At 40.1% G+C, this 12,399-nt stretch overlaps 2 protein-coding genes across 3 annotated transcripts; one reads left to right on the top strand and one right to left on the bottom strand.

Moving 5' to 3' along the window:
- Nucleotides 1-690: 690 nt before the first annotated feature.
- plbd1b (phospholipase B domain containing 1b) lies at nt 691-10,332 on the bottom strand (the record flags this gene model as incomplete). The annotated part of the gene is made up of 11 exons (XM_084568178.1): nt 9,756-10,332; nt 9,013-9,235; nt 8,017-8,100; nt 7,596-7,737; nt 7,362-7,508; nt 5,732-5,876; nt 3,574-3,774; nt 1,614-1,754; nt 1,319-1,504; nt 1,057-1,163; nt 691-867 (listed from the first exon to the last, which is right to left on the bottom strand). Exons 1-11 carry the CDS (start codon nt 9,859-9,861, stop codon nt 691-693), a joined length of 1,659 nt encoding a protein of 552 aa, XP_084424304.1. The 5' UTR covers nt 9,862-10,332.
- A 187-nt stretch (nt 10,333-10,519) lies between these two features.
- On the top strand, nt 10,520-12,255 carry cby1 (chibby 1, beta catenin antagonist). 2 transcript variants are annotated; one of them, XM_084567625.1, is made up of 5 exons: nt 10,520-10,593; nt 10,833-10,931; nt 11,278-11,383; nt 11,504-11,616; nt 11,861-12,255. In XM_084567625.1, exons 1-5 carry the CDS (start codon nt 10,588-10,590, stop codon nt 11,939-11,941), a joined length of 405 nt encoding a protein of 134 aa, XP_084423751.1. In that variant the 5' UTR covers nt 10,520-10,587; the 3' UTR covers nt 11,942-12,255. The 2 variants fall into 2 exon arrangements, with proteins under 2 accessions (XP_084423751.1, XP_084423752.1); XM_084567626.1 differs by having other exon boundaries at nt 10,537-10,678.
- Nucleotides 12,256-12,399: the final 144 nt, after the last annotated feature.

Below are 12,399 nucleotides of genomic sequence, written 5' to 3'. Positions count from 1 at the left end.
ACACTGGGTCTTGTAGTTCATTGTGAAGCTATTCTAAGCGTTTAATAATATGAAATGCGCCACAAGTTATAAGTTTATGACAACTTTATTCTGGTTAATGTTTCCATAAAGTCAGTCAGATCGTGTTGTTTCACACTGTGCAAACCTGAGAAAACACTGCATAGTAATATATAAATACAATATTAATATCATTTCCCTGATGGGTAAAATCCAAACCTTTGTTGAAACAAAGTCCTTATGTTAATTCAGTTCTCCTAATGACAACTCATCATCATAAAGATGCCAAGATGAAAATTCTTGGATTAAAGCAACATTTATTCCATCATGAACATCTCACTGTGTCTAAAGCAAACAAGCAAACTGATTTTAAAATACATTTTAGGAAGATATACTAATCAGTTAGCAAACTGCTTAATTGCAGTCAGTCTGGTGTCATACTATCTAACACCTACCGGTACCAATCGATTGGAGGTCTAATATTTATATTTAAATTAAATATTTTTAACAAATTATTATACTGTATGATTTTGCATCATACAGTATGTTGCCAGTATTTGACACCGTGCTGAGTAATAGCAGATGCACAAACAGGATGTCCAGTGCTGTGACAGAACATTTTAGGACTGCTGATTTGAACAAGAGAGCACGGCCGTTCCACCTGGATGGACTGCATCTTCCACCTTGTAGCTGTCAGGGCTGACACAGTGTGGGTCTCATGGTGATGAAGGGGAAGCTGTAAGTGTGTGGGAGACCCTGATGAGTTGTGAGGTTGAAGGATTGCCACGAGAATGGGCGCAGGCCCCCCTGAGTCGTGGGGCCATTTATTGCCTCGGTGGCCAGCTGGAGAGCCATCTGGTAGTCCGTCACCTGCACCATGAGGCAGAAAGGAGGGGAAAAGCCTTCAAGGTTCACTCACAGTTTATTTTTTCGTGCAGAACAATTCCAAGTTAATGAGTTTCATCTGAAATCAACATGCGTATATTTAAAGGTTATATTAATTCAACACAAAAACAATCTAATGCAGTTTTTCGTCTTTTCGTGATGATTTCCTCTGACCTTAGTGTCATAGCAGCCTCCTGGGCGTGGTCTCCTTGGCCTCAGGTCGTTACGGCAACAGATGGTTTTACAGGGATGGCCCTTGGAGTAGGGATCTCTCTTATAGTCTGAAATAGAACCAGTCTGACTTTTAGTCATGCTGCTTATAGTCTGAAATAATCTTGAATGATTTGTTTGTGTTTTCTGTCACATATCTGAAGCCAGTTGACTTCAGAACAGGATAAAAAAGTATGACGAATGCTGGAGTTGTTGTTACACCTACTGTTGTATCTCATCATGTGTTTGAGGGAGCTGAGGTCGGACACCTTGCCCTGGTCCCTGCGGAGGATTTTAGCTCGGGGACAGAGATCATAGGAGAAGTCTTCTCCGTATCTCTTCCACATCACACTGTATCCACTCAGGTTGTAGATTTCAATATGAAACGGTATGTTGTAGGATGGCCAGTAACCTGCCAAATGTAGCACATTAAAGGTTGTCAGAAGTTGTCCAAGAACACTATTACCAGCCATTCTGGAGTAAACCTACAGTCAAATAAATAAAGATATGTGGTTTCTTACCTCTGCGTAAAGCTTCAGTCTGATCCGAATGCATCACCTTCTCTGGAATCTGCTCAACAACAGTCAGAGCTCCATTCCTGATGCTGTGACCCAGAGAAATCCTGCTCAGGTCCACCACCATGTACTGACTGTTATATGTGCCTGAAATAGAGAAGTCTATGATTTCTCTTTCTCATCTCACAGATGATTGAGATAGGCAAACCCCCACAGTGAGGATTTTGAGGAGCTTGTAATTGTGATTGCTTGCAGTTTCATCACCATGGAATGATACTACTTTGCAAGCAGGGATCATTGTCTAAACTCTCCATGCTTGCACTCTCAAGATTGCTTGGGCAGCAGAGAAAGTTTGACTTCTTAAGCTTTAAGAAATGGGGTTTAACCAGGTTACTATAAGGCTCTTAGGTTGACAGTGTTGTGACCAAGTCACTTGGTTGGTCCACCATTTTGGTCCAGAGTAAAATATCTCAACCACTACTTGATGGATTGCTTTAAAATTTGGTACAGACCTTCATGGTCCACAGAAGATAATTTTTAGTGACTTTCATCTTGTGATCTGCCATAGCTATGACGCATTGAGGCACCAACGTGAGAGCTCAGAGGATGTCCTGCAATATCTGGCACCGGGACTTTGGCAATGGATCCTTAAGGTCCTTGAGGTAATAAGGTGGGGTCTCCGTGGATCTTGCTTACTCTGGGTCAGTCAGACTGTGGTCTGGTACACACCCTCTTCTTCTTTGTTGTGTTCCTTAAGAATTTCCTGAGTAATTTTTACAGTGTGTTGAGATGGTAGATGTTTTTGTGGTATGTATCATCCACATGAACACGAGGAACAAATGTTTCCCAATGGAATGTTCCATTGTAACAAGATAATCAATGCTATTCACTTCGGATGTCAATGTTTTATTGTTGTGGTTGATCACTGTACCTACACCAATCAGACACAACATTAAAACCATCTGCCTTATTGTGTAGGCCCCCCTAGTGTTGCCAAAACAGCTTTGGCCCATTGAGACATGGGCATTGTGTCTGGCACCTTGACACTGGCAATGGATTCTTTTTTTTTACTCTTGGGTTTGAAAGGTGGAACCTTTGTTGGTGGCTTGGTCTGGGGTAACCTGGGAATGCTAAATCTTTATCATGATTCATGAGCCGTACCTGAGCAGTTTTTACAGTGCGTGGGGCATATTGTTTTGTTGTCATGAAGTGCTGTGAATGCTGGGATCCATGGTTTCTCAACAGAACATTCCATTGTAATAAGATAACCAACACAACATCTCAATGGATGAATTGCCGAGATGTTTCATGCAGATATCACTGATCTTCGTATGGCATCTAGCACCATCATCAGAACAAAACGCAACAGCCACTGCTATGGTAGTTTTATCTACTAAAAGACCAAAACTGTGAAACACATCATCAGTGTAACTCTTCTAACTCTAAGCATATGACTGGCACAGGAACAATAACATGTACAGTCTTGCATGCGCCTGAGGGATTTGAATCTAGTGGAAGAAGTTTCTTGCACAGACTAACCCTACCTAAATGAAATGAAGGCAATGATAATGGCTCTTGCCTACAGGCCATGGCAACAGCTTGGCAGGATGGTGGATATGAGAGCAGAGTCTGTTGGGTGATGAGAGGAGTGTCAGTCTCAAGAACACCCTGTCCTGTTCTCCTCTGGCCCTCCCATGGCAACGTGACGTGAAAGATCAAAGCAGCTTCCCAATTAACACACAAGTGTTGTGTGTAATGAGAAGCATGGACTGTTTGACATTCTGCTAAATCTCCATGGAGATTTGTGTACATTTTTACATGCACAGCTTTATTTCTCAAGCCAAAAATGCATCACAGTAACCTGTTGGTGAATCCTTATATAGTTATTTAAAAAGTGGGCAAAGAGATTCTCAGATACTCTGATCACCTCACCTCTGTGTCTTAACTCAGATCATTAGGATCTCACCTGAGTTGTATTTGGAGAAAACATGTGCCCACTCCTCTCCATTGTGCGCCAGACTGTTGGCCAAACGGACTCTTTGCCAGGCCAGCAGGCTGTGAGGGCTGAGGTGAGAGAACAGAGAGACATTGAAGACACCGATGGAGGTTTGAGTCATTAGCAGGCCACTCCCAAGCAGGTAGAAGTCATCCAGAGACATGAGAAAGCCTGGTGGAGAAAGAGAAGGGAGGAGAGGAGGAAGAAATGGTGATCAAACAGAAGCTAGAAGGCAGTGATCAGCAAAAATATTAAAAGGGAAATAGGTGTGGGAGAAGTAAACATGGGCTGTGATGAGACCAGTCATTCAATCCACAGCTTAGACAAATGTTCACTGGAATACAATAATTTGGAGGTACATGTACGAATTGAGTATTTTCATCGTATTTTATGCACCAGTGTTCTTTTACATTGTGGCATTTTATCAGCGATACAATGATGCATATCCATAGATCAAATTAAAAAGGAGTATGCATAGTTGTTGCTCTACTCTAAACAGGTACACAATTGAAATACTGCTTTTATGCCAATGCTTCAATAACATTAATAAAGTATTGAATATATATAGTATATACCTATGTGATAGAGGTGTTTTGGTGATTGCGTTAACTTTTGATACGGAAGTACATTTACTGTCATTATTTACTTCTGCTAAACTAACTTGAAGCGGACATCTTGAAGACTGCAATATAAATTTCCATCATTTCGAAACTCTATGTCTATGGTGACATTCCACGGAAAAATGCCGTACTGAGTTCCTGCTAATGTAATCTCAATGAACAGATATCTGGATATGAATGCAGAATGCTAAATGGCCATTAGACAGCTAATGCAAACTGAACACTTCCTGCTGCTGCAGCATCACGTTAGTGTATTTAAGAGGCAAAACAAGAGTTGAGTTGAGTTGAGCCACTGCTGTTCATTAAATATAGTATGTGCATACAAACAGTCCGTTTTGTCTCTTTATGACAGATCAGTTTGAATTATAACAAAAAGGAGCAGTCACAGTGATCTGTTAGATGAGGAGCCTCCTGCTTTTCACAGTCTCGTCCTGTGCGCAGCATCAAATCAGATCAGGTTGCTGACAGAATGATAGGAAAAGGCAAATTATGGCCAAACTCATTTCTTAAAATGTTTTGTTGCCCCTAGAATTGTGTGACCTGTACTCTTAAACTGCATTTGCTAATTATTACTCAGTTAAAGCAACTATAACCAATAAGTTATCACATTAAAAGGTATGAAATAACAGAATTTCACTCAAGGGTTCACTCAAATATCATGGTATAGCAATGAACCCACAGAGAATTATGAACAGACTCCACAGTGTCAAGCTATATGGATATTTCGGCTTCACCATATTTATAGCAGCACAGTTGCAGGAGTACATTATCTGGGCCAAACAACATATGGTGACAATGACCACCCGGCTCCAAATGCATGCTAATGTTGCTCTGTATCTGTTTGCCATTGTCAGGGAGAAAGCCGCTTAAAGAAGACTGTAGTGCTGGGGTTTCAGAAAATCACCTCCACAGGCGGCAGCGTATTTCATCTGTTCATTTTAACACAGTGAAGCGATATCCTTGGCCTGCCGGGCTCTAAAAATAGTGCCTTAAAACCACTTGTGTTCTGATAGCAATGGAGCCCATAAGAGGATTTTTATGGCCCATACCACTTGACAAATCTTTGGTCACAATATTACTCAGCCTCCCATGACCTGCCAGTGAGGGGAAACATTTCATCGTGTCTAGGTTTGGATGTACATACACAGAGTTTTCCTTATTTCTGCCTGAGCTGTATACTTAGCAGGGGAATTACGTTGAACAGAGAATGTTCATTGAGGATTTGGATTAAGTCCTGTATGTCAGTGGTTCTGTTTTCCCGGATGAAAATGAAACCGTGTGGATTAAGGGCAAGCAGTTCACCTCAGCTCAGGGCTTTTACAAGAAAGCTGTGATTTACTGAGCAAACTTAATGCTGCTAAAAACTGAGGTCATATTTCTGAAAATGCCCCTCCATCTACGAGCTCTATAACTGTTTTGGCATCTAAGTTCTCTGAGTATCTTAAAAGAAAAGATACAGCCGTGTGTAGCTGTATATACTGTATGTGATATATTGTTAGTGTGTGTACCAGGGTAGCTACTGAATGACATCTTTCCAGTGGCTGTGTGTACATCAGACACCTTGAAGTCCCAGTGTTTGTAGATGCGCATGGTGGCTGCATAGGTATACCAGCTGGAATGGCCAAACAGCAGGTTCTCAAAGCCTGGCAGCACCTTAGACGAAGTGAAAGAAGAAAATGGTTTGCAGTGAGAGATGTTCAGGTAGTGTTTGATGAAGTGTTTTCAACTCGTTATAGTATCTATGCTCTTTGTCTTTGGGAAAGGCGCTCCAGTGAATGCTCTTCTGAGGTTTTCAAATTACTTTTTACTGTTCTCTGATGCATGTTTTGTGTTAACTGAACTTGAGCTTGGTATTGCCATATCATAACCTTATTAAGGGATTATTCTGACATGAGGTACATTAGACTGGTTTTCATCTTATCTTAGTTTCAGAAGTTTCACAGTCTCTATTTTACACTTGGTGTCTGATACAAAACCACAGTCTTGTGGTGTCCCACAGGGTGAAGTTCTGGGCCCCTTATTGTTGCATCTGAAATTCCTTTATTCTGCTACTCTTTCTAACCAGCCTTATAGTCAGTCCTTGTCATTCAATACACATGTTAAGCAGCTCTTTAGATCCTTGTTTTTCCATCAAGGACAATTAGTAAACTGGAACCAACAGTCTGGGGTGTTAGAGATGCTGTTATATGCCTTAATCTGATTAACTATTAACTATTACTACTAACATACAATAGTAAATCAGTCTGGGATCGCTCTGTTGCAAATTATTATGCTCCGACAAAGATCTACCAGGCAAATCAAATCTCATGGGTGAGCTTTATGCGGTGATGGACGGAAGAGTAACAGAAACTCAGACATGCCATCTTAGTGCCACTGAGATGAATTTGTTTTCAACTAAATGGCTCTGATTAGTTGCATACAGAGGTATTTTTCTCTCTGCATCAGTTGAAACACTCCCCATAATGAAAGCCAAATGGTGTTACCAGACTTAAGTACCCAGTACTACCATAGTCAGCTCTGTGGTTGATCTTCACCATTAGTTCTAGTATTGTAACTTTATTGTCTGTCCCTCACACTCACTGAAGGACCAAGAGTAATCAAGCTTTTGAGGCTGTAGCACCACAGCTGTGGATTCTTCTAAAAGGCAGCAAAATACCCTACTGTGTATAATTTTGCATTGCTCCCAATTAGAGTCCTTTTTTATTCTTAAGATTAAGTATCTTTCTTGTAAAGCAATGCATGACTTTTGTAGATTTGCAAGATATTTTACTTACTTACTTACACAGAAAAAGATTCAACACTGAATTGTAGTAACAGTTACAAAAAAACGTTTAAACTAAAGGCAGCTAAAGGAATAAGTAGCGCCATTAAAATCGCATTACTTAAAATTCAATAGTCCTTGTTTTCTGATTACACTGCATCACTCAGTTGCCTCACTTCCATTTGAACTCTGTTTATGTTCCTTCAATGGTTCGAGGTGGAAGAGGAAATATCCCCCTTTCAATGGCCTTTTTACACTCATTGACTCATTTAGAGGAAGAAGAAAAGCCACACACAGGGACCATAAAACCAATTAGGCCTACGCTGAGGTTTCCCAAGTGCTTCTTCACAGCTTGAGCCAACTGCGCTTGGCCTAACCTTTATGAGAGCAGTGCAGTGGCCCATTCCTGGCATCCTGAAAGCGCCAGGCCCTGTGGAGGAGTTGGAGCGAGGTGTCAGGGCTGGGACGAGGTCCAAGAGGTCGCCAACACCATTCAGGAACTGGACCGCAAACGCTGACAGAGGCTGGGGCAGGAAGGGAAGAGGAGGAGGCAGAGATAAATGAAATGATACTGTCACAAGTCTGACAACTAATCTCCAGCACACACACACCTCTCTGTGTTTGCTTTTGGCCCACTGTGCGGCCCCTGCGTGGAGTCCATCGAGCTGGGCCAGGATCAGCCCCAGGTGCCTCCACAAGGGGTCGCTGTTGCGTCTTCGTTTCACCTGCTCTCTGGCCCACAGGTCCTGTTTGCTGCAGATTTTATTGAAGATATTTGACAATTATGACACCTGACAATAGTTCATTCGGAATATCTTAATATTTATAGTTTGGTATGAAATTAAAATACAACTATAAATGCAACCTTGATTTATTTATATATCAAAAATCTCTCGATTACATTTCTCCTTCCTTGCAACTTTCACTTGCTATTTTATTTATTTTTTGCTGCAGAGAGGAACCAGTGGTATTTTAAGACAAAATACAAATTATCAGACTGATTTCTGTTAGCATCCGTGTTACTGACCATACCTCAAAAAGTTTTTCAAGGGATTCAAAGCCTTCTCATCCTTTATCAGCTGAGGGTACATGTTGGAGAAATGACTGAACATCTGTCTGCAGTGGAGAATGAATAAGAACAGAGGAGATTAAATTGCTTCCTTTGCGTCTTTCCTGTGTAAACATAGCCCACTTGTTACAGATACTCTGCCACTCTCATTTGCAATCAGAGATGGAGTGGATAAGCTAATGCAGTTAATGTTTCTTGGCATTTATAATATGTTAGCATATAAAAGATGTGTTACTGCAATACTATGAAGAAGGCATTTTCCCACACATTCTACTTTTATACCTAGACCTGTCTTGATGGCAAACACACCACAAGAAAACAGAGACCTCCCTTTCCAGATTAATGTATGCAGATCTGTCAGTTACACACTAATGCTGCCTTTCTCCCATTCTAGCAAATCCCGAAGGTGGTGTTAGCGTTGACCCAGTGCATTATCATACTGGAAGAAGACACTACAAGTGAACTGTGGTCATAAAGAGGTGCACTTGGTCAGTGGCAATACTTTGACAGGCTGTGGCCTTCAAACCACAAGTTTAATGTGCCAAGCAGCACCCTGGACTGTTGACAAAAGGCGGGTTGGGTCCACGGTTTAATGTTGTTGATATCAAATTTGCCAAATTTTGAGCCTACCATCTGTCTGTCTCAGCAGGAACTGAAATGCATCAGATGGGCCCACGTCCTCCAGCCATCAGCTGTTCGGTTTTAGTGAGTATTCTGATGTGAACATCAAGTAAAGCTCCTGGCCTGTATCTTTATGATTTCATACATTGCACTGCTGCCACATGACTGTCTGGATAGTTGCATGGATGAGAAAGAGTGTAAAGTACTCTTTCTCCTATGCACTAACTGCTGACTGGGTATATTGTGTGTGGTTTTCTGATCACTTAAGTTGAACTGCAGACCAACTCTCCAACTAAGAAACTTTGTGCAAAATAGTTTCCCTCAAACGCACCACTCACCCAGCAGTGAGGTAACCCTCAAGGTAGCCAGCCAGGAAGAAGGTGGTCTCATCCTCCTGCACGATCCCTCCATAACCTGCACTGATCTCCAGGACGCCCCATCCCGTGAGGAACAGGGTGTCATTGAAGTAACCGTAGGCTCCCCCGTCTCTCTCCATCACCCCCTCCTTCAGGATCACACTTTTCTGGGCAGCATCCCAGTGAACAGTGGCCTCTTGGAGCTCTACCATTGTAGAAAGAGGGACAGGGCTAAGGTTAGATAACACACATTATGTAAGATAATGTCATGACACCAATGGAATAAACTACAGGATAATGCAGCTTTTTTCTTTTCTTTTTTTTTACAATGTATTATGTGTTACTGAACTGGTTGTTATCATAATATAATATTATGCACTAGCTCACAATCTATTAGTTTAGTACCTTAGACATACAGGCATAAATTGAAACAAATTTTGCACTACTGCATGCATACATTTGATCATACAAGGACCTACATACAAGATGTGATCCCAGTAAACATTAGTTAACATAAAAACGCAAAACTGTTTGAATACAATAGATAATTTGTTATATATATATATATGTATATATTAAATAAATGTGGTATTTCGTTTCAAAAAAGGAAAAAAACAAAAACAAAAAGTTTATAGAAACATGTATAAAATAGATCGAAACAGAAGAAAAGTGACATTATAAACCTTAACTTACATTACAAACAACGCCACAGTAAAATTACTCACTGTAATTTCGCACTTTAACAGTCGTTCTCTTTAATCCATCCATGGACCGCACTAATAGAGACAGACTGCTGAGCAGTGCGCACAAGCTGATGCTGTGTTTGTTCATGTCAGCCGTAGATGTCCTGCGAGTGTTTGCAGGTGAGTGTGATCATCCGGCGACGTCTCTATTTCTTTGCTACTCTAAAGATCATTCAGAAGTGTCGCTTTCTCTTGACACAGGGTGGGAAAAAAAGCAACCACCCCAGATGGGACTCGAACCCACAATCCCTGGCTTAGGAGGCCAGTGCCTTATCCATTAGGCCACTGGGGCTGTATGACAAGAGGGAGGGGTCGCTGTAATTTATATCCGGACTACACACGTACATAAACTTTTTAGGTAGAATGCTAAATTATGATTTGTATTTCTTTCCATTATATTGCCTCTAATGACGGTTTACATTAACCCGAAATAGTTATTTTCATGAATTAATCACAATAAACACAGTAAAACCAATGCGTGCAAATATCACCATGGAGATACCGTTACGTTATGTGAATGGTTCCATTACTATTCCAACATAGGGGTGTTTATGCCATCCTAATTTGAGTGACTTTTATAACATGCAACCGGCATCCTAAATAAAGCATTCAATCATTTAGTTACATCTTAAATTACTTTATAAATTTCATGTTGGACTTCTTCCCAGGAAGAGTTTGTAGTGAAGTCATAAAACATTACCTAGATTTGTCTGTTTTCGGACGAATGGAACATTCACACTTGCGCAGTAGCAAGCATGTTTGAAGAGAGAAAGACTTTCAACCTCGGCTTTGAGTATTAAAAAAAATAGTCTTTATGGAGGTAAATATGTTAGCTACATATTTTCAGTGACACAACAACTACTAACCCATCTGAGAGGCTGTCGAAAGTTTCAATTAACTGTCAGGTAATTAATAATTCGAGTAACTAGCGAGAGTTAGCCACCTAGCATTAGCTCGGTAGCGTACCGTTAGCAACTATAAACAACAGACTGTAGCAACGTCAGAGCTAGGGTTATTAAAAACATACTAACTACCGCTGATGTGCAATTTCTAATACAGGATCTTAAAAAGTCGCTGAAGATGCCGCTCTTTGGAAACACATTCAGTCCTAAGAAGACCCCTCCTCGTAAATCTGCATCTCTTTCCAGCCTTCACACGGTGAGTTAAGAAACCTATTTACCTTTGATAGAAAAATAAATAGATAGATAGATAGATAGATAGATAGATAGATAAGGTTTGGCAGGGTTACTGTAAATCAAAGACAAAGCTCCTCTGAAGTGCACAGATTTCTAAAGGCAAATAAAGTCAATATTTTGCTTTTCACTTATTTAACCTGTCACTCATGCATGTCACTCAGATCATACACAGAAGAACAACAAATTAAAGAACATGTTTTAACTTACTTGTGCAACAAAGGCTATGGTATAACATCATTTGAGTTAGTACTGATCATCGCCTGTATATGCAGACTGCTCTATTGATTGTCCCTTGCCATCTCTTGTAGTTGGATCGTTCAACAAGAGAACTAGAGCTGGGCCTTGATTATGGACCTCCTGGGATGAACATTGGAGGCCAGAGCTGGAAATTTGAAGATGGACAGTGGATAACAGGTAAGGACTTTTTAACTCTTTAATACAAATGTATGCAGTTGTATGTGTGCTGGATTATTCCGTCCCTGAGTGGCCAACACAGCACAAATTTTGCGTTTTTTTCTCAACATGTGTTACCAGAATCCAGCGGAAATGCATCTGGAAGGGAATTGCAGCGGCTTAAGAAGAGAAATATCCAGCTGGAGGAGGAGAATAATCTGTTAAAACTGAAGATTGAAGTTCTCCTGGACATGGTGAGACATGAGTATCTTTCTCTGTATCAGTTTCAAGTAAAGTTTATTTAAACTCACTCAGACTAATGTAGTATAAAAGGGACAATGCTTACATTATCCTTAGTCCATGTCTAACATTGCTTGACTTTGTTATGAAAGGTTGCTCAGTGTATTTTAGTCATACTCTCACCTAACAGGTTAATATTATGCGATTGAATTTGTTACCAAAGCAGTTGAATGACAATGTTTAATCTCTTTCTTAAAGCTGACAGAGACTACAGTAGAGTACCATCTGATAGAGAAAGAAGTGGAAGACATAAAGACTCAACATCGAAGGAAAAAATGACAGATTTAATCTGATGTCTCCATCCTGAGAAGTGTGGAATTAGCTTTTTTGTAAACAGATTTGTTGATGTAAAAAATAAATAAATAAAACCTCATACTTTTTTGTTATGTTTGAGGTTGCAGCCTTTATATATTAGTAACGGGTGAATTAGATTCATTACTTTTTGAACATTTGACCAAAAACTTGAATCAACTTTGAACATCTTTGTTCAGCCTATTATCTATAGTTTACTTATAAATGTCATGTAAAAGCTGACACTGTCTTTTAATTATTATCTTTTCTATTTACTGTTATTTACTGTTAAAAAATAAAGTTGATTGTATGAACGTTGTTATTTGTATTGTGTTATAATTAATGACCATAATCACTTATTGGATTAATATTTGCAAAGATAGTCCAAGTGTTTTTTTTTTGTTTGTTTGTTTTAAATAATATTGACCTTGTGAACATATGCTTAT

This window comes from Chelon labrosus (genome assembly GCF_963514085.1).
Source record: "Chelon labrosus genome assembly, chromosome: 19".
NCBI classification, from domain to species: Eukaryota; Metazoa; Chordata; class Actinopteri; order Mugiliformes; family Mugilidae; genus Chelon; species Chelon labrosus.
Note: the sequence above shows the minus strand (reverse complement) of the source record. Positions and strands in the feature narration are given on the sequence as shown.